This window comes from Psammomys obesus, unplaced genomic scaffold (assembly GCF_907164565.1).
Source record: "Psammomys obesus unplaced genomic scaffold, mPsaObe1.curated_primary_1811, whole genome shotgun sequence".
NCBI classification, from domain to species: domain Eukaryota; kingdom Metazoa; phylum Chordata; class Mammalia; order Rodentia; family Muridae; genus Psammomys; species Psammomys obesus.
Window position 1 is genome coordinate 6,424,558 of NW_026587032.1, and position 24,225 is coordinate 6,448,782.

The 24,225-nt window shown below is 46.9% G+C and overlaps 1 protein-coding gene and 1 pseudogene across 2 annotated transcripts; one reads left to right on the plus strand and one right to left on the minus strand.

Moving 5' to 3' along the window:
- Positions 1 to 4,329: 4,329 nt before the first annotated feature.
- LOC129673200 (small nucleolar RNA U13) lies at positions 4,330 to 4,428 on the minus strand (annotated as a pseudogene).
- A 5,454-nt stretch (positions 4,429 to 9,882) lies between these two features.
- LOC129673168 (ly6/PLAUR domain-containing protein 8-like) lies at positions 9,883 to 20,130 on the plus strand. 2 transcript variants are annotated; one of them, XM_055602875.1, is made up of 6 exons: positions 9,883 to 9,933; positions 12,525 to 12,675; positions 13,014 to 13,127; positions 14,739 to 14,900; positions 16,877 to 17,011; positions 19,739 to 20,130. In XM_055602875.1, the coding sequence occupies exons 2-6, from the start codon at positions 12,621 to 12,623 to the stop codon at positions 19,966 to 19,968; spliced, it is 696 nt and encodes a 231-aa protein (XP_055458850.1). In that variant the 5' UTR covers positions 9,883 to 9,933; positions 12,525 to 12,620; the 3' UTR covers positions 19,969 to 20,130. The 2 variants fall into 2 exon arrangements, with proteins under 2 accessions (XP_055458850.1, XP_055458851.1); XM_055602876.1 differs by having other exon boundaries at positions 9,896 to 9,933; positions 12,572 to 12,675.
- Positions 20,131 to 24,225: the final 4,095 nt, after the last annotated feature.

A 24,225-nucleotide genomic window follows, 5' to 3' on the forward strand; every position in this document is an offset into this window, starting at 1 on the left:
ACCTGCAGTCAGGCTTCTAGCATACAGAGGATGAGATGAGGCCGGGGTGGGGGTGGACTGGAGACCGCTGGCCCCTGCTGTTCTTACAATGTTGTGTCAGACCTTCCTGGATCAGTATCTTTAGAAAATCGACTCATTTGTGTGTGTGTGTGTGTGTGTGTGTGTGTGTGTGTGTGTGTGCGCGCGCACACACACACTTGGGTATTTGCATGCATGCTATCTGCGTGCAGGAGCCTGTGGAGGTCAGAAGAGAGTGTCAGATCCCCTCAGAACTGGAGTTAAGGACATTGCAGGTGCTGGGAACTGAACCTCAGACCTCTGCAAGAGCAACCTGTGCTCTTGATCATGGAGCCATCTCTCCAGCCTTGTTCATTACAGAATTTTCTGGTTAGGATTAGGTTCATTATAACCAGCTTGGCTGGTTGTCAAAATGGTTTTTCCAGTAGTTTTCTGATTTCACAGGGGGTCTGTGCATTGACTCCTAAGACCACGCTGCAGAAAGGGAACCCACTTTCTAAGATATTGGCTTCATTTGAAAATTAAGGATTTTGTTTTATTTTAATATACCAGGTCATACAAGGTGTGTTAGTCAGGGTTATCTAAGGGAACAGTGCTGATAAAATGAATAAATATTCATTAAAAGGGAGTTTATTAGACTGGCTACACCGTATGGCCCAGGTAGCCCAATAATGGCTGTCTCACACTGGAGAGGCTGTGAATCGGCGGTTGCTCAGGACACGAGGCTGGATGGCTCCACAGCCCCAATCTGGCACTGAAGCCTGGAGGATTCCTGGAGAGCTGCTGGCCTTCAGTTTACTTTGGAGCTGAGGAGGCTGGTTCTGATAATGGTGGAAGAAGGCAGCAACAACAGGATAGATGGGCTTGCCAGCAAGAGTGAGTACAAGCAGGCAAAAAGCAAAGCTTCCATGTCTTTTAATCTGGGTTTCTGAAGAAGGTGCCACACTGATTTAGGATCTTTCCTTTAGGTCTTCCCGCTTGAAATAATCTGATCAGGAAAACTCCCCACAGGAGTGCCCAGTGGGTTGAATTTTAGTCGGTTCCAGACCCAGGCAGGTTGACAACAGCGGACAGCCAGAGTATTTTCACAAAAGCATATGAAGTACGCTGAGCACGCCACCCCCTCACTACCACCTCCCTCTTGTTCCTCTCCCCTTTCCTCAGTCCCTCTGTTTCCCAGACAGTGTTCTTTCTACTTTGATGTGATGTGCACACACACGGTTTAAAGCGGCTACGTAAAATCTAGAATGCACAAATGAGAGAAAATTTTCGGCCCTCATCTTTTCGAGACTTAATTCAGTTAGTGTGAAAATCAGTATGGAGGCTCTTCAGATCACTAAGAGTGGGTGTACCTACGTCACTGCTGCATGCCTACCCCTCAGAACCCCACGCCAACATATCGGAGCTATGTGCAATATGTTGTGTTCACTGTGGCACAACCCACAACAGCCACGTGACAGAGCTAACCTAGGTGTCCAGAACAGAGGAATGAGTAAAGAAAATGTGGCTTATGCACACGATTGGAGACTTTCAGCTATAAAGAAAAATAAAGTTACGTTGTTGGTAGGAAAACAGACTGGAGATGATCAGATTAAGTGTTACTGATAGGTGGTGGGTTTTTTTTTTTTTGCCTTTAAAAAATTTAAATTAAGTAATTTACTTATTCACTTTAGATTCTGCTCTAGCCTCCTCCCTCCTCTCCACCTGGTCCCACCTTCCCCTTTTCTTTTCCCATCCCTCCTCCTCTATTCCTCAGAAAAGAGGAGCCCCCCAGTTCATCAAGTTACATCAGGACTGAGCTCATCCTCTTCCCCTGTGGCCTGGCTAGGAAACCCTGTCAGGGTTTCCTGTAGGGGGTAGTGATCAGAAAGCAGAGTCCATATCAGAGATAGTCCCTGATCCCCTTACTAGGGAATCTACACGAAGCCTGAGCTGCCCGTCTGTGTAGGGGGCCTAGGTCCAGTCTATGTATGGCCCTTCGCTGGTGCTTCAGTCTCTGCAAGCCCCTCTGGGCCCTGGTTAGTTGGCTTTGTTGGTCTTCTTGTGGAGATCCTGTCACCTCCAGGTCCTTCTATCCTTGCCTCTGCTCTTCTTCTGTGAAAGTTTTAAGAACCCTTGAGTTCACTAAATAACTTTGAAAGGCTTTATATGCTGCTGTCATGCACATATGGTCTACACAGGGCAACATCTCCAAATTCACTGGCCATCTTTGAATTCAGAAGAGAGATGGACAGAAGATCAAAATGTCAAGGGAGCTGCAGACTCTGTTGGAGTAACGTCTCTACAGCTAGACCAATAAAATCAGCAGCATCAGCACGCTTCACTCTCAGAGAGGCTGAAGGCAGTGTCTTCCTCTGAGACCGACCAGGCTTGTGTACTTGCTGCTGAGAAGGTACCCATGTGGTTCCAGTCCTGGGTGGTATGGAAGGGGTGAGAGGGGAGAAGAGGGCTCAGAGCCACCCTTCTTCCTTCTCATGCCCGGTCTCTCCTTGCTCATTCCAAGCTTTCTTGCCTCCATCTTGTTCTATGAAGCCTTCCTTATTCCCCTTCTTTCCATTTCCCCAGGAGCCTGTGTGCTACCCCAAGGAACCCAGAACCCCACCCCTCACTTCCTTCTGGAGTCTCTGATGCCTTGCCAGGTGTGGCCAGTTGCCAGTTGCCAGTGAAGGATGATGTCTGTTCTCAGGCCTCTGACTGTGGCTTCTGGATCTGGAGGGTGGAAGGCTGAGCTAGGGGACAGTGGGATGCAGGCCAGTCTCCTTGACAGGGGAGAGTCCTGCTTCTGGGAAGACTGTTCTTGACACAACATGAAAGGATTTGGACGTTAGGGCTCAGCTCACACGTTCCGTTGATTTGGTTTTGTGGAGTCTGTAGCCAATTGATTATTTTCCGAACTATTTCACAAACATTGGGGAGATAAGATGCTACATGTTTTCTTTCAGATAGGCACATATTTTCTTTTTTTTTTTTTCTGTTTTTCCTTGTTATTGGCAATTGGTGCATAATAGCCGTACATATTTATTGGTACAAATTGAGATTATGCATATGAAGTGTAATGATCAAATGAAAGCAATTATTATGTCCATCAACTCAGACATTTATTATTTATTTCATTGTTGTTATGTAATTTATGTGTTTGTGTGTGTGGTACTCTCAGAGGTCAGAAGAAGGCATCAGATTTTCTGGAGATGGAGTTACAAGTGGTCATGAGTTACCATGCTACTGCTGGGAACCGAACCCAGGTCCTCTGGAAGAACAGCAAGTGTTCTCAACCACTGAGCTATCACTTCATCTCCAATCATTTCTTTGTGGTGGGAGCCTTTAAAACCCATTTGTGTAGCTACTGTGAGATAGACAATAATCACGAACTTCAATGTTCATTCCCAAATGCCGCAGGCTTCCAGGACGGATTCTGTACCTAACTGAAGTTTTCTAGTCTCACCTCCTTCCTCCTTTTTCAAGCCTCACTAAACCCAGATTCTACTCTGTATTTCTAAGAAACCAGTTTGGTAAGCTCCCATGCATGAGTGAGAACATGCAGCACATGGCTTCTTTTGTTTAACACAATGTCCTCCATCTACGTTGCCACAAACATCAACATTTCATTCTTTTCCAGAGCTGGCTATCATTCTGTTGTGTAGATACACTGCCTTTTCCTAATCCATCTATCCATGAGTGACCGCTGTTGGAGACTCCTTATGCTTCCTGAGCAGTGCCGTAATGATTACGACCTGGTATTTCCTTGGCATTTTCTTTCCTTGGCAGGTGTACCTATGGGCAAGACAGCTGGGTAACGTGGCAGTTTCATTTCTAGGTTTCTGAGGAGCCTCCAAGCAGCTTTCCATACTAGCTGCATTAATGTACGAGTTCTCCACTTTTCTCATGGCGGTAGCATTTGTTCTCTGTTTATATTTTTGTCTTTTCCATTCCGTTCCAGCTGGAGATTGAGATGGTGTCTCAGTGCGGTTTTGGTTTTCATTTTCTTGGTTAGTGATGTGGATGTGTTTTATAAATAATACTTTACTCTGTCTACACAGCATTTTAATGAGTGTGTACTCAGGTCATTTGCCCATTTTTGCCTGGATTACTATTTCAGCTGTTGAGTATTCTAGTCCCTGTGTATTCTGGACACCAGTCCTTTTCAGAGAGAAAAAACTGCACATCTCCTTTCCCACTCTGTAAACTGTCTTCTCATTTTTTTTGTTTCCTTTGCTGACCAGACAATTTTCAGTTTGAAATAATTCCATTTGTCATTTCCTTTTTTTTCTTTTGCATTTATTCTCCTTTCACCCCCCCCCCCACCTGTTCCTACATCAGATGGGTACTGATCCTACATGGTAACAAGTTTTGTGGGAGACACATGCCACTCAATGGTGTGAACATTCAAGCTTCAAAAACCAAAGAACGGATCCCACTTGCCAATTTTGATTTTATTTCCTGTGATTTTGGAATTTGTCAGTTCCTTTGGTGGGTGAGATAGCTCAGCAGGTAAAGGTGCTTGCTCCCAGGGCTGATCACCTGAATTTCATCCCTGGAACTCACATGATAGAAGGAGAAAACTGACAGTTTCCCTCTGACCTACACACACACACACACACACACACACACACACACACACACAAATGGATAAGTGCAGTAAGCGGCTGCTCTTGCCTACATCCTGGAGCTACGATTGTAGATTTGAGTTGCGTTGAGACAAGGTTCTATTTTGTTTTTATGGATATCCAGTTTTCCAATCAGTACTTATTGAGGCGATCATCTTTCCTCCAACACATATTTTGGCAGTTGCACTGATGATTATTTGTCAGAGGTGGACACACCGGTTATTTCCAGGGTTTCAGTCATGTTCTATTGATCTATGTGTTAATGTTCATGCTGGTGGCGTCTTGGCTTTTAGGGCTTTGCTCTATGTTTTAAAATCAAATGATCTGATTCTTTTAGACTTTGTTTCTGCTCAACACTGTTTTGGCTTTTTGAAGTCTATTGTGCATTTAAATGAATGTTAGTATTATCTTTTCCAGCTCTGAGAAGTCCCTTCAGTATTTTGATAGGGATTGCATTTGGAGTTGTTTTGAATAATGACATTTTTATCAGTATCAGTTCCTCCAATTCACGATCACCCATTCCTCATGCCTTTTTTTTTTTTTTTTTTTTTTTGGTTAGTTTCTTTCATCAGTATTTCACGTCTCTCTTGTAGGGTTCTGTGTTAGTTACTTTCCTCATTGCTGTGACCAAGTACCTAACCAAAGCAACTTAAGAAGAAAAGGTTTTATTTTGGCTCACTGTTCAAGGGTGTAGCTGATTGTAATGGGACAGTTGTGGTGGCAGGTCTCAAAAGAAAATGGATTATAGGACTATGTGTAAGACATGAAACTTTTCAAAGAAAATCTAGGTGAAATGCTTCAAGCCAACAGCAGGGATTGTTAGGAAGGAGAGAGACAGAGAGAGAGAGAGAGAGGGAGGGAGGGAAAGGGAGAGGGAAAGAAAGAGAGAGAGATGTTGGTGCTCAGTTCATTTTCTCCAGCCAATGGAATGGAGCCACACACACTTAGGGTTGACTTTCCCACTTTAATCAAGTCAGTCCATAAATTCCCTCACTGGCACTCCCATGGGTGGTTTGCCTATTAGGTGATTCTAAAAACCCATCAAGTTGACAACCAGTATCAGCCACCACAGAGTTCTTTACTTACTCGGCAAACTTTATCCTTAAGTATCTTATCATTGTATTTCTTGGTGGGCTTGTGAAAGTAATTGCTTTCTTAAGTTTTCTTCTGTGTATGCTCATTATTGGTGTGTAAAGATGCTAATTCTGAAACACACCATTTTATGAAGAAGGAAATTGTAATGTTGGAAGGAACATTGACTCACCGCTCGTAAGTTGCTCTACCATGTTGCAAGCAGCTCAGGAACTCTGCCCGTCATCTAAGCTGCTCATGTGGAGAACAAATATAGAATATTCAAATGAGCTCAGGAGGAGGGTGTGAACACAGTCTTGTAAAGTCTCCATAAACTGGATTCTCTCGTGAACTGGTAATTCTTTAGTAAGCTCTGCTCATTTCCTTAAGCAAGACACACTGTTTCAAAAGAGAGGATTTTTTTGGGCCATCTTGCCTTTCTAAATCCCTGCCTGTTTTTTTTTTCTCTGTGTGTCTAAGGAGTCAGCGCTGTTATTTAATGTGTTTTGCTCCATTTTACTTCTATCGAGACACTCGTTTTCATGAAATTTTTAAAAACCTGGAAAGGGCAGGAAATTGGTTTGTCTTCCTCAGCTTTTGGTTAGTGCCCTGTTGAATAAATGAGTAAATTTGAAGCTCAGAGGTGAGGGTATGTGGGGAAAAAAAAAGGCCAATGGTTACAGAAAGGCAAAGAGCAGGGGGCTGCCATCTTTTAAATGTAAACTTTTATTTATGTGTATGTGTGGGTGCATGGCATATGTGTGTGGGTGCCCAGCATGGCTAGAAGAGGCTGTCAAATCCCTTGGGGCTGGAGGTGGCCATGAACCTGCCTGCCATGGGTACTGGGATCCGGGTTGTCTGCAAGAACAGTGTGTGCTCTGAACAGCCAAGCCATCAGTCCAGCCTTGTACACAGGTTTTGTAGAAATGATTATTGCTGAAATTTTCCTGTGATGGTTAGCTGACTCGTGCCTTGACACGTGCTCACCAGGGCTTTGCCCTAGCCACTGAAAAATTCCCACCAACACTGTGAGAACTCTCTGGGGCCAGCCTTATAGTCTTCTGTGCTTTGTGCAAAGATCATTGTCCGTTTCTCTCTTAGTATTTCTTGTTTATTTGTTTTGATTTGATACTACTTTACTTTATTTGAAGGACTGGTACAGATGGCAAACATAGATGAGCATTTTGGTATGGCTTAAAGAAACGATAAAGACTAATTCCCAAATCTCTGGATCCTTACAGCCAATTAGGTATCCTGTAGCTACTGTTTGTCTCTCAGGTGAAGAAACAGATTCAAATAGTGTGCAAGTTTCTAATCTCGCTCTGCTGGTAGGTGACAGGGTGCACTCCAAGGCTGGGCTTCGCCCAGAACACTATCCTGTGTGGTCTTGTGTGTCCCTCTAGGCTGAGGGGTCTCAGGTGTGAGCCAGTGTGACTAGAGAGCTAAGCTAACCATTGCTCCTGGAGCACCTTATGACATGTATGTATGTATGTATGTATGTATGTATGTATGTATGTATGCATGCCAAATGTCTTCCCAGTGATCTCTTTCTTTTAAAATTGATTTACTTAAAGTGTTTTTTAAAATGTGGATAAGTGTTAGTTCATGTCATGCATGAAGTGTGCTTGGTGGCTAGAGGACATCACCAGTCACAGAACTGGAGTTGTAGGTGGTTGGGAGCCACCACGAGGATGCTGGGAACGGAACTGGGATCCTCTGCAAGAGCAGCTGTGCTCTTAGCCTCTGAGCCACCTTCTCATGTTCCTGTACTTTCCTTTAACTCTTAGACTAACTTAACAAGTAAGGGATGATCTTTTTCTCATTTGGAAGTCAGGGACTGAATTTGAGAATCTGTCTCAAAGAGGACCACTGGCCATGGGGAAGCTGATTTTTCAGGCTGTGCATGCATCCTCTGTGAAGTGGCTGGGGGCACGAGCATGGAGGGCAGTGATTTTGATTACCTTTTTAGCCTGTCATAACGTTATAGCTAGAGGAATAAGGCAGCCAATGGGAGCTTCTGGAAGCAAATAGAGGGCAGGTGGTGTAAAGGTGATCATTCTTGATGGAATCCTCTGCTGAACTCTTGTCCTGCTCTGGCCTCTCTTCCTTGATGGCTTTGTACACTTTACTACAATGGGAATTTTGGGAGTGGGACACTCACATCCAGGCTCTGCTGGAGGCTGAAAGGAACCCTGGAATGCAACTACTTTCCATAGTTGCTCCAGGTTTACATACTGTGTGTAACCCAGCCTCAGTGGGACCTCATATAAGAAGGGGTGACCTCACTCTCTTGCCCAGAAATGGCCGAACCAGAGTGTCTGAGCCTCTCTCAGGGATTCTCAGCTCGAGAGTAAAGGTTAAAGTGATCACTGGGGCTGGCTTTTCCTGGGCCGTTGGGTTTCTTAGCCAGTTAGACTGAGGGTCAGCTTTAGGGAGGTGGTTTCCTCATAACGTCTGGTTGCTGATGACAGAGATGTTGCTCCCAGAGTGTTAGCAGAGGAGTCAGTATTTCCAGCCCTTAGAGTATTGAGGCTCAGTGCACCTGAGTTATTTTGGGAAGCGGGGGAAAAATGGCTTAACCACTGAAGGTCTAGAGGAAAGACATCTTTGGGCCTCAGTTTCCTCATCTGTCTGAGGAAATGTGGTACCCATTTGTGTACTACCCAGGACCTCAAGGGCACCAAGTGCAGGGTTGTGATGGTGGTCATATAGAGCCTCCCAGCCTGCTCCAGGGGCTGCTGTTGCTTCAGTGTTGACACTGATGGGGGACAGGATTGAGATCATCCGTGTGGATGACTCCAAAGGCTCAACACCCCTCAACCTTCCTGATAGATGGCCTTGGAAAACACACAGTGGAATGACATGAGGGTTTCGGGAGCAAACAGCCAGCAGGTCTTTTATAAGGGCTGTTGTTGGGATTTCACAGAGGTGGCTTGGGCAGTGAACAGGGTTAATAAGTAACTCATGTGACATGAGTGCAAAGTCTGGAGTCAGACTATTTTTCTTCTTGGTTGCGTTTGTCTCTCTAGCCCGGGTCTCTGACGCCTCTTGAGGAGACTTAACATTGACTAGTCTAGTTTTCCTGTACCCATCCTAGTTCTAACACTCGGTGGGGGCTTCCCAGGACTGTCAAACAAATTCATGAGCACTCCAAGTCCTTCGGGTGCACTTGGGGCAGCTCCAACCTTGGGACTCCCCATCTGCCCTCATCCGTGTTCATTCTCCTGTATCCACTACGCCATCCTGCACCCTGCTAGCTAATTTTGTTGCAAAAGTGGGTGCATGGCTGGAAACAACAGTTCCCTGTGTGGCAAGGAACTGCTTTTGTTCATGGTAATTTCCTCATTAAGGCTGAGGGAGGATGAGGGTAGAGAGAATAAGAACTGGCCAGGGTCTCTGCTTAGAAACCTGACTGAGGTTGGTCTGTTTATGTTGGTAGGACAACAGAAAGAAGAGGAGAGCCATAGCATCCCAAGAGGGGCTGGGAGGGGCTCCAGTCAATGCTGGCTGCCCAGATGAAGGACAGGAAGGCGCCCTGGCTGTCAGAGGAGGCAGTGAATCCTGCTGGGGTCCCTGAGTCCCTGTGGAGAGCCTGCTGTGGGTGAGCTCTCCTCCGTAGTCCACCCATCATGTCATGCAGTTACACAGTGGGCTTAGCTTTATCTAGGTTGGAGACCCCCCAAACTTAGCCAGGTGACGTCATTTGCCGAAGAGACATGCGCTTCTTGAGACTTGGCCCTCCCGAGGTCCATCTGACTCTACCCAGTGAGCTGCCATGGGCAAGCCTGTTACGTTTTTCTTCCATAGCTGGGGCTCCTCATCTATAAATGGAGACTTGGCCAGAACTGGGAGAGGACCGTTTTACCAAGCTCGTATTCAGGAATGCTATTCCCAGGCTATGGAAGTGAGTCAGTGGGCTATGGCCAACACTGGAAGATGCCAGGAACACACTGTGTCCCATCATACACTGTGGGAAAGGCAGGTACTTCCAATTCCTTCAGGTCTCAGAGAGAACACCACCTACACAGGGGCCAAGGGTTAAGAGCCTCATCGCTATGGTTGGGCAGGGCACTGTCTAACAGCCCTAAGCTGGGGCCTGGCTAACAAAAAGGCCCCTCCCCAGAAGGCAAATGGGCTTTTGGATCACACAGCCACCTGCTATATAAGGCCTCTCCCCTCACCTGTTCCAACACATTGCCATTCCACCTTTCTTGGGAGTGTCCCTGGCTGGACCCAGAAGGTGAGGGGACGCTGAGGTTGGAGCCTGATCCTGGGAGAACCTGAATCCTGGGGGATGGCACTCGGGGAACTCAGGCTTGCTGTGGCTAGTGTTCAGGATATTCTTGAGCCTTTTTCCCCCCTGCCAGTGATGCTCACTGCTGCCCTGATCTCAGATGGGCAGGCTGGAGTAGAGGTTGAGGCTGGTGTGTGTGTGTGTGTGTTTTAGGTGATGTCCTGTTGTCCATGTGGCACTGTGTCTCTGAGCTCCGGCTTCCCTGGTGGATGGCAGCAATTGTGGCAGTGTCTACTAGACTGCTGAGTGTCGCCGCTCAGGGAGGGAACTGGAGAAGGAGCTCAGGTGGTGGAGGGCTTGCCGAAGATGCAGGAAGTGCTGGGTGCCGTTCCTAGTGCCTCATCATGCATGTCTGTCATCCCGGCACTCAGGAGGTAGAGGCAGGAGAATTAGAATTAAAGGTCATCCTTGACTACGCAGTCATTTTGAGGCCAGCCTGGGCTACATGAGACCCTTTGTTCTTCTGGAAGTGATCGACAGGCCTCGTGTCCAACCCCAGGATTACCACCAGGCTGTACTTCTCTGCTGTCTGCTAGCCAGGTCTTGACTTCTCTGGGTCTAGAAAGAAAACTCACCACCTGTGTGGTGGTGAAGTTGAGGCAGTCTGTGCAGCGAATGCCCTTCTGTGATCGCTTCTCCCCCAGCTTTTCTCTGCCTTCCTCCTCCTTCACAGTAATAAGGATCTCGAAGTCTTTCCCCAGCAGTTGAGGGTCCAGGCCTGGTGGGGTGTCTTGGTACGTGTATGAATGTAGAGTTGAATGCAGAGCCCACGTGTCACATACTCTAAACAAGCCGTACTCCATTGCTCTTTGGGTCTCTAAGCCGGGAAAACATATGGGTCCTGTCCCCCTGACTGTGATAGCGTCTCTTATTATTATTATTACTTTTTGCTAGTCCCTGATAAGTCAACCAGAAGGCCACACTGCTGTGTGCTGTGCGCTGTGTGCCGTGTGCCGTGTGCTGTGTGCCGTGTGCTGTGCGCTGTGCGCTGTGTGCCGTGTGGTGGGGTGTGTGTTTGAGCTGTGGGAAGGGATGCAGCAGAAGAGCTGTTCTCCCCAGGGACAGGTCGGCTCTTCCCCGGGCTGTGGTAGCTCTCTGATGCTGCCAAGCTTCAGAGCGGGAAGGACCTGGAGTGTGTCTTGCTTTGAGTCTGGGCTGCTTTTGCTATTCCCCAAAGTTGCATGCCTGCGGGGTGCAGACACCAGCCTGGCCTGGGGCCCCACAGGATGCAAGTGTTCTGCCTGCCCTGGCCGGCTGCAGCCGTTCACTCAGCCCCCGAGGCTACCACTGAGCAGCTGAACGGTGGTTCCTGTACTGAGAGACAGGTGTGTCCTTATCTGCCTTGAGTGGATTAACCCGAGGAGCCATGTTCGGCCATGGCTGCCATTTATAGGGTAAATAAGCTCACAAGCAAGGCGAGCCCCATGCAAAGGTTTGCTTTCCGGGCTTTGCTGCAGCTCAGGCAAAATGGAATTCCCGGGGCTGTGACTTAGGATCCTAACAAACGTGGCACAATCTTAGTAAGCTCCATAGACCTCATTCAGATAATTTGCAGGTAAAGGACGCTAGGTGCTGAGAAACTGGTGATGCTGTAATCTGACTCCGGGGCTTCGATGTGTCTGGCCTCAGCTTTTGCGATGTGTCACCCATGCTGGATGGCAGAGAGGAGTGTGGCTTGCATCCTATCCCAGCTTTGACACCCACAGGGAGTAAGGTCTTTATTTTGAGCGCATCCTATCTCTCTTGTCAGTTTTATTTGGGTTCTAAGAGTAGTGCCTTGCTGTCAAGGTGGACAAATTACTCAGATTGTGCCTGGGAGGGGCTTGGAACACAGCAAGGGCTCACAGTGTCTGCGTAGGGGGTCTCAGCCGCATCTGAGTGAGTGCAGGATAGCCCTGCAGGGAGAGTACACATTATATTCTGGTGAGGCGTGAGGGGAGTACAGAACCCAAGGGAGGTGAGGAGGACACAGAACCCAGGGAAGCTCTTTTCATCTGGGATCCTGTTAGGGTTTGGATCTCAGCTATCCCTCAAAAGCTAATGGCCTGGTCGTCAGCCTAAGGCTCTACAGTAAGGTGCTGGGACCTTTAGGAGGGAGGCCTGGGAGAAGGAAGTTAGCTCATTAAGGGAGACACCAGGGCACTGTCCTCTTTCCTTGCCATTCCCCGGCTGCCATGAGGTGAACAGAGCTCTGTCATGATGAGCTTCCATAAGAGCCCATGTGATGGGTCAAAATGACTGACACCTTTGAAGCCACGAGCCACAGTGAATCTTTCTTCCATATAAATTGATTAATCATCTCAGCTGTTTTGTCATAGTGACAGAAATCTGATAGACACATCCTTCGGCCCTCGCAGAACTGGAGATTGGTCTGTCTGCCCATTTGCGGCTTAAACTCAACCTTTTGTCAGGACAGGGTGGACAAGAGTCACAGCTTTGTGCAGCTATGCGGGACAAGGACAGACCCATTCCTAGTCTTGTTTCAGTGTCTTTAAAACACCTTTTTTTTTTTTTTTTTTTTTTTTTTTTTATGGTAGGTATTCCTCCAAGATCCCTGGCTGCCAAGATCTTTGTGTCTCTCCAGGTTTGAGGCTCTGCGGCCCCATCCTCTGGAGAAGCCAGCCCCCAGCATCATGAAAGGCACCCTCATTGCTGCGATCATTGCAGCATTTGCCATCACAGCTGTAGGTGAGAGAGTCCATGCTGGCCCCTTCTGGATAAGCCTCTCCCAACCCTTCCGAATATTCTTTCTCTCGGTGTCCTGCTGCCTACTACCTGGCCTGTTGTGTTGTGTGATAACCACGAGTCCACTCTTGCTGGTCAGGGTTTGGTTTTCCTGTTGGGGAATGATGAATAATGAAAAGCTAAGGGGCGTAGCTTCACCTCATAGCATCAGTTTGGGGCTCCTCAGGGGACAGTTGGGTGTCCCATCTGGATTTTTTTTTTTTTTTACTGTGGTAGGTGTGGTGCCTTGTGAACTTCTACTGGTTTGTTGACCGCATTCTGTGACTACTTTGTCCCCTCAGACTCCCTGGATTGTGTACAGTGTCATGTCTCCAACAACACCTGTTCTGACAACGCCAGTACGTGTGCACAAGAGTCCCTCAGTTGTGTGGCGTCCTTCATCAACTCCACTGTAGGTGAGTGGGGCTGCTGCCACCTCCGGGACTTGTGGGAGGTGGGAGCTACGGAGGAAGGTGGGCACAGGGGAAGGGTACCTGAGTCAGGGTGGGGCTGTCCAGTGTAGAGAGACTAGCGGGTCATGCAGATGACTCCCCGGTGGCTGAGGTGGGCAGGAGCTGTGTGGGAATGCAGACTCTGAGTAAGCCCTGTGCTGTCTCGGGGATCACTACCACTGACGAAACCTCATTTTTGTAGTTGTAATCAGCAAGAGCAACTTAGAGCTCCATAAGAGGCAGATGTTTTGCCTGAGACATTTGAATTTTTCTATCTTGTTTTGGCTTCCTGGCTCCTTTCTCGTTTAGATCATTGTGTTTCCAGGGTGCGCTTGGAGTTCTTCCATGCACGAAAGCAGGAGAGATGACAGACTGACATCTAAACCCCGTCCTTTGTCTGCAAGGGGGCTCAAAATATGGGCCAATAGACAAAGTGCTTGCTGCACAAACGTGAGACTCAAGCTTCTCCCTCAGCAGCTACGTAAAAGGGCGAGGCATGGCAGTTCATGCCTGTAGTCTCAGCCCTGGAGCAGCTGAGTCCAGAGCATTTCTGGAGCTTGCGGGCCAGCCAGCCTAAAACTGCTGAGGGCCAGGCCACCTTGAGACCCTTCACCAGGAAATAAGTCTGAGAAGGAGGAAGCTGATGCTGATCTCAGCCTCTTGGATGAGGGAATTAGGACTATACGCCAACGTGGCCAGCTAACCTTATTTAATTTTTTTTTCATGGTGCTGGGTATTAAATACATAGCTCTGCATGTTCCAGACACAAGCACGCTACCACAGAGCCACACTCCCAGTCCCTTAACTTATTTAGACCAACCCACATTTAACATAATGGCCACATATTGCTGATGTCTCCGTATTGGGTAGCTCTGACCGGATTCTCACACAGTTTCTAGGAAGGAAACCACACCTGGTACTGTGATGTATCATATAATAAACCCGCTGTGTCTGCTTTACTATTTTTTGAGATGTTAAAACAAATTAGTGGCCTGGGAGGGCTGTATATGTGTCAGACTGGACTGCAACTTTCTGGTGTCCTTCCTGCCTAAGCATTTTTTTTTTTTTTGGATACCCTACCTTTTGACATGATACAGCGTTGTCACCCATAAAGTTCATGTTCAAGAACAAGAGATGTAGTTAACAGTAGTAACAACAAAAATCGTGAAAACTTTTAATAGTATGTTCTGTAAGTTCACAACTTTGTGCTGTGCGTCATTTACATCTTTCCTGGGCACGCATGTGACAGCAGGTGGCTCACCAGGTGTCAGTTAGCTAATGGCAGAGTTTAACCCATCTCTCTGTCAGTCTGATGAGGGAAAGGTCTCTGAACTGGAACAGTTTTCTCTTTGTTATTGTTGTTTTTCTTTCCCCAAGACAGGGTCTCAGTACATAGCCTTGGCTGACCTATAATTCACTGTGTAATTCACCTGTAATTCACTGTCCTTGAACTCACAGGGATCCATCTGCCTCTACCCTCCTGTGCTGTGCCCTGTCTGAAGCATTGTCTCCTCAGGATGCTGCTCTCCCTGAAGCCTCTCCGGGGACTAACATTCTGTGTTTGCCTTGGCATAGGAGGAGTCTCCAATTTGTACCAGAATAATTTCTGCTCGGCACTCAATTGCACAGAGAACGCCACCAGAGAAGTGGACTTCACCGTGCGTGTGTTTGATGACCAAAGATTCCATTTTGCAAGCCAGTGCTGCCAAGGAAAGGCTTGCAATGACACCAGCCATGGTTTGTATCGGCGGGCCTGTGTCACACCTCCATGCTCCACCCTGGCTCTTCCGCCTGCTCTGATTGGCTGGGGATGGGCGTCTCAAGTCCAGGCACTTCACACAGCTGGGCCATGTTAGCAGCTGGCTTACAGCACTTACACAAGAAACACGGGAGATGCTACATCAGATCAAATATCATGCTTTCCCCCTTTCCAGTGAAGATGGAGGTTGTTTGACGGTTCATGTGTGTGGCAAGAAAAACAAATGCTCATTAGTCATTTTGTGATCTCAGGGCCTCAACTAAGAGTTTCTTTTAGGCGATACTCCTACAGTCTAGATTCACCTCAAACTTGCTAGGGAGCCAAGGATGACCTTTGATCAGTGCCCTTCCTCGGCCACCACACCTGGCAATATTCTAAGTCTCAGTAACAACTGAAGACTCCCCAAGACTTTTGTTTACATGGCCTCCGCCTGCTAATATTTACCAGGTTAGGTATTAAAGCTAAGCAGAGCCACAAATCCTAATTCATCTATTCAAAAGTGAAAAGAGTTAGTCAGTGTGGTTGCACACGCCTTTAATCCCAGCACCTGGAAGGCAGAAGAGGAGGGTGGATCTCTGCGAGTTCCAGGCCAGCCTGGCTGCATAGTGAGACCCTGTCTCAAAAAACAAAAACAAATAAAAATTATATATATATATATACACACACACACATACACTAGTAAGAGTTTTTGAAATAACTTCAAAAAAACCCCCATTTAATGAGTTGTATATATGTTTTAATATGTTGTATATAATGTATGCTATTATGTATACACATATACAAATACATACAGTATATATTAGAATATTTATTGCGTGTATTTGTATGTGTGTGTATGTGTGCATGTGTATGCCCCATGCATATACAATGCCCATGGAAGCCAGACGTGAGTATTTGGATCCTCTGGAGCTGGAGTTACAGAGGATTCAAATTTGCCACATGGTTGCTGGGAACTGAACCTGGGTCCTTGGAAAGAGCAGGGGCTCTTAACCACTAAGCTGTCTCTCTGCTCCCCCAGACTAGAGTGTTTAAATCCTGGCTTAGAGAGAGAAGCTGGGATCTTATATTTGCTGGTATATTTAGTCTGTTTCAGTCTCACTTATTATGTGGGGCTTCTGGAAAATTCCTCTGCATTCACACAAGGCAGCAGGAGTTTAAGCGCACGATACCTTGGTTTTGCATAAAAATAGTTTTAAACTTTTGGAATCCCTGCAGGGTCTCAGGGACTCTGGAGTCCCTGGACCACCATTTGAGAAGTGGCCACCTAGATCAAAGTCTTTATTTAGAACAGTGGTTCTCCACCAGTGCATTGAAACTATGGGAAAACATGTATTTCCAATGGTCTTAGGAACCCCCCCCCAACTATAAATGTATTTTTGTTGCTACTTCATAACTGTAATTTTGCTTCTGAGTGGTGTCTCAGTTCCTCAGACCAACGTGTCTGAACGTGTATTGGAAATACACGTTTTCTGATGGTTGCACCCATAGGTTGAGAATCACTGATTTAGAGAAGAAAGAAAGCATGGGCGAACGATGAGGTTCATCATCATAAGCACAGACCTTTAGGACCGAAGGTTCTCATAGTGATTTTTAGTTTTTTTCCTCATCGAAATAGGAAAATGGACGATTTTCATCTGTAAAGAACATGTCTTAAAGTCAATCAGACACCTGTTGGCTAATGAACCAAACAGCTAACTGGCAGTGACATTGGCCACAGATTGGATTCTTTTCTTTCTCCCAGAGCACTGTAGACCACCATTCTTCCAGATTAGCTGCCCCAGAAGGGTGGGTCTCTGGGGTTGTGCATAGAACACCTTTGGGCCAAGCATGTGTCTTCAGGGCTAGATCTGGGGTTCCCCAGCTGTAGACTCTCCAGAAATTTCTCTGGCCGCCTATCCCAGCTTCCCAGGGCAGTGTGATAACGTGGTCTTAAGTAACGGCTTTCCTCTCCCAGACTCTGGAACACAGCAGAAGGACACCACTGAGTGCATTTCCTGTTATAGCCACAACAAAACTGTCTGCCAGGAGAAAACCCAGCTATGTTACAAAGGAGAACAATGTGTCCACATCACTGTTGGGTTTGCAAATGGTAAGTCTGGAGCTTCAATTCCTTAACAGGGCTCAAGTTGAAATATATCCAGCCTTGATGCAAGTGCTGGGCTAAGGCAGAAGAGCTGAGGATGGGAAGCAGAGGGAGGGTTAATTCAGGACGCCTCTCAGTTGGAGAGGACCATGAAGCCTTCTGCTGGTTACTATGTCTGCCCTTCATCCAGGGCTACTTCCGGCTGTCTTTCTTTCTCTTGCTTTCCTGTAGTCACACCCTAGGCTCACTTATCTGACTGCATTGCCCTCCTGGCACTTGCTTCTCTACTAGGCTGCCATTGCTCTGTAGGTGTGGATGGGTGTGGCTTTTATTTGTTTTTATACCTATATATACTTTTACATCTTGAGAGGCGTTGGCTCTCGGCAGCTACGGCCACCTGGTTATTCCTTTCTCCCTACAAAAGGAACCTGACTGTGGCCATCATTTTGCCAGACTACCCAACCAACAAATGTGCAAGAAGTGCACATTTGCTTCTTGCTAATGGAACAGCCCTGGGGCCACAACTGTCCCGTAGCTCTTTCCTTCTTTTCCTAGGACAGAGTAGATGTCTGTTGCTCCTTTATGGTAGGAGTTGGAAGGTAGTGTGGTAGGTGGTGAGGAGGGCAGTGAGGCAAGGCAGGGTCTATTTCAGGAGTCAGGACTGGAAGTGACTGTAGAGTGTCCTCCTACACACTACATTGGTTAGAACCAATGTGTTCATCCTGGCTAATGGAATGTGGTCTAGTGACTTCCAAGAAGGAAACAAAGAGGTGCAAACCAAAAATGAATAAGCAGCTAGTCTCAGCTAAAACACAGTTCAGACTGATAAGGGTTTAAGACCTGCACCCAAATACAGATTTCATTTCAATTTTTGCTTAATGTCAACTTCCAAGCTTAACTATAATCATGGAGTTACCCGAGGATGCAAGTATCCTATGTTTTAAAGTCTTTAAAAACTATTTTTAAAGAGATATTTTAAAGCTGAGTTAAAGGCATAGATGCCCCCCCCCCCCCCCCGTGTACCCTTGCTGCCTGGCTCATGTGCGATTGCTGTCATTGTTAAAGCGCTCACCACAGTGGAAAGATGACACAGTCACCCAAGTCCCCAGTCCCTTAGGGTTCACTCCTGATATTGTCCATTTCAGCATGACAGTGTCACAGAGAGGAAGACCCTCTGCCCTAAAAGCCTTCTGTGAACCATCTTCTCATGCTTTTCTTCTACCCCTCAAGACTCTGCCAGCCACTGGTCTTTTTTTTTTTTTCTCTGCCTCTATGCATTTTTTTTTTTAAATTTCAGAATGTCCACTCTCTTTCCCTCTCATTTTTTCAGTCTCTTCTTGTTCCTCTGTCTCTCTTTCTTCTCTATTCCCCAGGGCCGCATGCATGCAAAAACATACCTTCTACCACCAAGCTACACCACAGAGAAATGTCACTTTCCTTTTGAAATGCTCGGAGTGCCCACACTGCACTGGGTTTTTAAATTCTAAAGCTGTGCCTAAAGGCAGCAACAGTGGCTAAGACTTTCTTTGCTCATCTCATCCTCGTGTCTCCTGCCGATGTAGTCTCATTGATGCTGAAAGCCAGGGAGACCACAAATGGACCTTTTCTTCCTTGTTTCTGTCTAACAGCACTTTTAAAATCCTATCAAGATGTGCCAAGCTCTGTACCCATTGATTCACATTAGCTCAACTCTGCAGCACTGATACCAGGGATGAAGCAAGAGCAAAGTGCTTTCATTCTGGGGTTTGGCAGTCTCTTTCACCCAGGATGCTTTGACAGCACCAAGGGACACCCTTGAGTCCCTTGAGTCTTCTGGGAGCTCCTCGATTCCCAGGAATGTTTGATTTGCAGCTGACAGACCCATAGTAGCACAACCACCTAGAAGTAGCCAGTGTTATAACTGCATCTTTGAAAGTGACATGGATCTTTTTCTACAACTCAAATCTGAAACTGTGTTCAAATCAACAGAGCTTTGAGTTAAGGTAGAGACATTGAGAGTTTCCTGCTCGCTTTCTGTTGGCGTTTCTTTTTTTCTAAAGGAAAACTCAGACAGGAAGAAGCCAGATCCAGAGGAATGAGATCTGAAAGGAAATGCTGGAGGTCAGGTGGACCGCAGGGTGCCCACTGATTCATTCCAGTCTGAATGGAGAACTGCCGCTGATCCTGTCACCCACGCTTGCCCTTTTTTCTTTTTCTTTCATTCCTCCCTCCCTCTCTTTCTCTTCCTTCCTTCTGTTTCCTCCCTTCCCCTCTGTGTTCTTCTTGATAGGCTCTTGCCATGTAGCTGAGACTGGCCTTGAACTCAGGATCTTCCCGCTACAGTTTCCCAAGTCCTGGGCTTACAGGTGTGCACCACCATGCCCAGTTTGTCTTTGTTTTTTTGTTTTTTGTTTTTTTTTTGTTTTTTTTTTTTTACCTGACAGCTCCACAGGGACACAGAAGATGGGGCATCCAAGATTCAGCTCCCACGTCTCTTTTAAGTCTGGGTTTGCCATCCATCTCGCGAAGCCTCAGTTGCTTTTGGGGTTAGGTGAGGAGGAGCCTGGCCTCCAACCTCCACAGTTCTTGTCCTGCTACTGTCTGCTATTCTTAACTCTGGGCTTCTTCCTTAAAGATGGCTTTCAGGAGTAGAGGGACCGCTGCACAGTGCTCAGCCTCTTGCAGATGGATCATCTGCATGGGCTTGGGCAGAAGGGTTGTGCAGAGTTCTGACTTTCTCATCTGCATCTTCAGGTGCTGATGAAGTAGAGCTGAGAGGCTGTTCCAACATCAGCAATGCTACCTGTCAATTCCTGTCCCCCGAGAACACGACAGTTGGAGAATTCATTTTCAAGAAGGTTGAATGCATGAAGGCCACCACACCCCCAGGCTCTGTCATCAGCTCATCGGCCAACCTACCCATCAAAATTTCCTTTGCCTCCTCTGTCTTGGGTACCCTCCTTCTTCTGAAGCTGCTGTTGTGAGGTCCCTGGGCTCTGCCCCACCCGGTGTCCCTTCGGTGTTACCATCTTTCTTCTCGAATATCTTCCAGTTTAATTGTTCAGTGGGTTGGAAGTCACAGGACCCCAGGCGATACTAGCAGCCACTTATCTCCTTTATTAAAGTGTTACTTGGTGTCTGGACAATCTGTCCTGATATGTTCGGGGCCAGGTGAGGTTCAAGTCACAAGTCACTGCCCACCCCTTCTCATCTCTGGGTGGAGGTGGGGGTCTTTGCTTTGGACATAGGTGCTTCTTTGTCTCAGGACTCAATGACATCATGGCTCCTGGTCCACCTTGTTTCTGAGAAGCTAATCCCATGGCTTTGCTGGTACCTTCTACTAGAACCCCTGTACTCCAGCATCTCACCCGCTACTGTCTGTGCAGTCACATAAAGGAGGTGCTCCAGCCCAGTCCTGTTGGCTGTGCTGTTCCTACTATCAACATGGAAGTTCAGCGACCTTTCAGTCTGGTATGACATCATGACATCGGTTTATTCAACAGCTGTCCTGGCTGTGGCGAGAGGCCCACAGCAAATGAAAAAAAAAATGTCGTCATGCCAGGGTCTTGTCACAATGCAGGCTCAAGAAGGGCCTAGACAGAAGGACCACTGAGGACCAGAGTGCTCCCACTGGCTCCATGATCAAGGAGGTGCAGGACGGAATGTGACCACAGAGCCCTGTTCCTTCACTCACTGAGCCTGGTCATCCATTGTACATCAGATACCCAGGAGGCAAGGCAGCTACTCAGACCCAAGCTTGCAGGGTTCAGGTTTAATAGTAAGGCGGGTGTCGAGCTAGTATTGGATAAACAGAAGTTTCTGTAATAAAGAGATCAAAAGGAGAAAGCCAGCAAGGCTCTTTATTGTTCAGGGCTGGTGACAATGAAGCAAGAGCAAGCCACCATGAGGGCTACGATGGTCTCTATCACTGTCTCCACCCTGACTTACCTTAGATCTTTAAAAACCATTTATTTTTACTATTTCTGTGAACATAGTGCCCGCCCTTGTGCGTGTGTGTGCGTGTGTGTGTGTGTGTGTGTGTGTGTGTGTGTGTTTGTGTTCACATGAGTACAGTTCTCACAGAGGCTAGAAGAGAGTGCCAGATGCTCTGAAGACAGAGTTCCAGGTGATATTTCACCCTGATGTGGCTGCTGGGAAGGGAAGCCAGGTCCTCTGCAAGAGCAGGAAGTGCCCTTAACTGCCAAGCAGTCTCTCCAGTTCGCCTTAGCTTTTCATTTTGAATTTCGTGTTTCCTGAAAAGTTATAGAACCAGGAGTGCTTGAGAGTGGCTTCATCCAGTCTCATGCCTGTTGCTGTGATAACACGCTGTCATCCTCAAAACAAAAACAACAAAACCAAAACCGTTTAGGAGATAAAGTGCTTGTTTCAGTTCATGGTTCCAGGTTACAGTCCATCATTCAGAATTCACAGCAGCAGGAGTGTGATACAACTGGTCATGTGGCATCCATAGCTAAGAGCAGAGAGAAACATATGCACAGAGCATCACCTTGATTTCTTCTCATACAGTTCAGGATCCCCTGCCTAGGGAATGGCACCACCCATAGTGGAATGGGTTTTCCGGTATCAATTACTTAATTAAGATACCGCCCCCCCCCCCCCCCCCCCCCCGCAACATAGACAATGCTTCATGGAGACTCTCTTTTTCTGGTTGTTTCAAGCCAAATTGATAAAGCCAAATTGATAAAGTTGACACCACTTTTGTCAACCTGACATACAACACAGCACTTTTAAACCAGAATCTTTTACTCTTTTTAAGATTCACTTATTATTTATATGGTATTCTGCCTGCATACCAGATCTCACTATAGGTGGTTGTGAGCCACCATGTGGTTGCTGGGAATTGAGCTCAGGACCTTTGGAAGAATAGTGAGTGCTCTTAACCTCTGAGCCATCTCTCCAGTCCCCTCTTTTTAAATTTTAATGTGTGTGCATGTTTGTCTGCAAGCATGTCTGGGCACTCTGTGAATGCTCCCAGTGCCTGCAGAAGCCAGGAGAGGGTATTGAATTCTCTAGAACAGGACTGACAGACATTTGCCCACTAACCACAGTTGCAGCAGCCACTGTGGTCTCAGGATAGGTCTCATTTCTCCTTCCATTTTAGATCTGCTTCTTCAACTAATAGAACTGACAGAAATGCACAGAGGATGACACAGACAGACACACAGTAAGGACAACCAGAGGTGGCCATCACACAGACTCAAAGCAGGGACTCTGGTGATGTCTCATGAGGATCCCAGACATTGGAACTAGGGTTGGGTCCAGACTTTTCTTAGTCCCCTATGCAGAAGGTGCCATGAACAGACTTACCTCCAGAGAGAACAGATCCAGATGACTTTCTGTAGTTTCCTGTTTGGGGTAGAAGCATCTGGAATAAAGGTGGGAGAAATTCTCTGGGGTTCTGGAATGTCTCAGGATGCGCTTTCCCTAGAAACTGTCAGTTCTTGGTGCAATCAGTTCAGAGGACCTGAGGCCCAAGCATCTCAGAGAATCTCACTGGGGCCTCCATAATGTTGTGAGGCAACTCCTTTAAAGAATGCAGACTCTTCAAGCCAACAGAAAGTCTTTATTTGCTAGCTGGAAAGCTACAGGGGGAATTTGTGCATTCTTTGCCTTTTGTGCACAATAGCCACATACTGGTTGACACACTTTGGTTAGGAAGAAGCAAAACTACAGGAGCAAAATAAGCTTAGGGAGTTTCCCAGACTCTGGAATTTTATGGGCTAGGTCTTCAACAGATTAGGTCTTTGTTCCTGTTTTGACACGTTTGAGGCCTACATGCTGGGTTCTAAGGTCATAATGATACCTCTATTATAGCATCAGGTGTTCTAAAGTTTTGGGGTCTACAAAGGTCTGAGGTCCTATTATATAATCAGATCCAAATAAACCCCAAATCCAGCAGGGCACATACCAAATTTTGTGGGTTCAATGTCCAGCCCCTGAAGCTCCTAATGGGATTTTTGCTCCAAAGGACTTAGGAAGCTCTGCTGCTCGCAACACACACAGCTTCTCTTTTGGGCTTAGGGTGGCTCCACTCTATTACCATCTCCAATGCCCTGGAGATCTCCAATGGTACCCGAGAACACCTTCACAGCTCTACTCAGGGACTCTGACACAGCTCTCAGCTCCTCTCCATGATACCCTACGTCTTGCATCTTTTATGCTTTCAGAGCCAGTAGCGTGCGAATGACACATCTCCAAGCTCTGCTGGCAGCTTGAGATGTAGCCTGCCCATCTTGGATTACAGCTGTACCAGAATCTGTGTGCAGACCCTGAGGAGATATTTTCTTTTGCCTCTCTGAAGCTCAGAGGTTCATTTCGGTGGTGCCAATCTCTCTGACAGTCAGAGCTGCTTTCCAGCCTGATCCTTGCACACAGAATGATCCCTTCCCCATTCCTGACACTCCTTGATGCTCTCTAAAACCCCATGAACTGCCTCTCAACAGGCTGTCCCTTATAGAATTTTTATCTTCCTAGCCTCCACTAAATTGTCCCATTCCTCTGCTTCCAGCATCCAGTGGCTTCTTTAGCCCAGTGTGCTGAGTGCTCTCATTCTCCCTATAAAACTGTCCAAAGCATAAAAGCTGTACGGTCAGGTCGACCACAGCAACCACGCCACTCCCTCGGTGTCTATTTTTGCCCTAGTTTAATTTCTGTTTCTGCAATAAAGTACCCTGATGAAAAAAAACAGCTTAGGGGAGAAAATATTTGTTTTAGATCACAGTTCCATGTTCCAGTCCATCACTGCAGGGCAGGAGCTTGACACAGCTGGTCATACCACATCCACAACCAAGAACAGAGAGAGATGTGTGCCAACACCTTACTTTATTGCTGGCTAGTCCTGAGCTCAGTGTATCCACTCTCAGTTCAGGACTCCCTTCCTAGGATATGGTGCCACCCATGATGATCTGGGTCTACCCCCCATCGGTTGACTTGATCAAGACAATCTTGCTTAGACACACCCACAGGCCTACCTAATACAGATGAACCCCCGTTGACACTCTCTTTCCAAGAGAATCTGGGTTGTGTCAAGTTGACAATTAAAGTTTACCATCCTGCCTAACCCAGGATGACTCACATCACCTCAGTACAGACACTGAAGGCAGGAAGTGGACATTGAAACAATATCATCGGCTAACACACTTCATTTGCATTTTATCAAGTTTCTCTAATGTTCTCTTTCTGGTTTGCTTTCTAGTTCTTTACAATCCTCATGTTTCCCT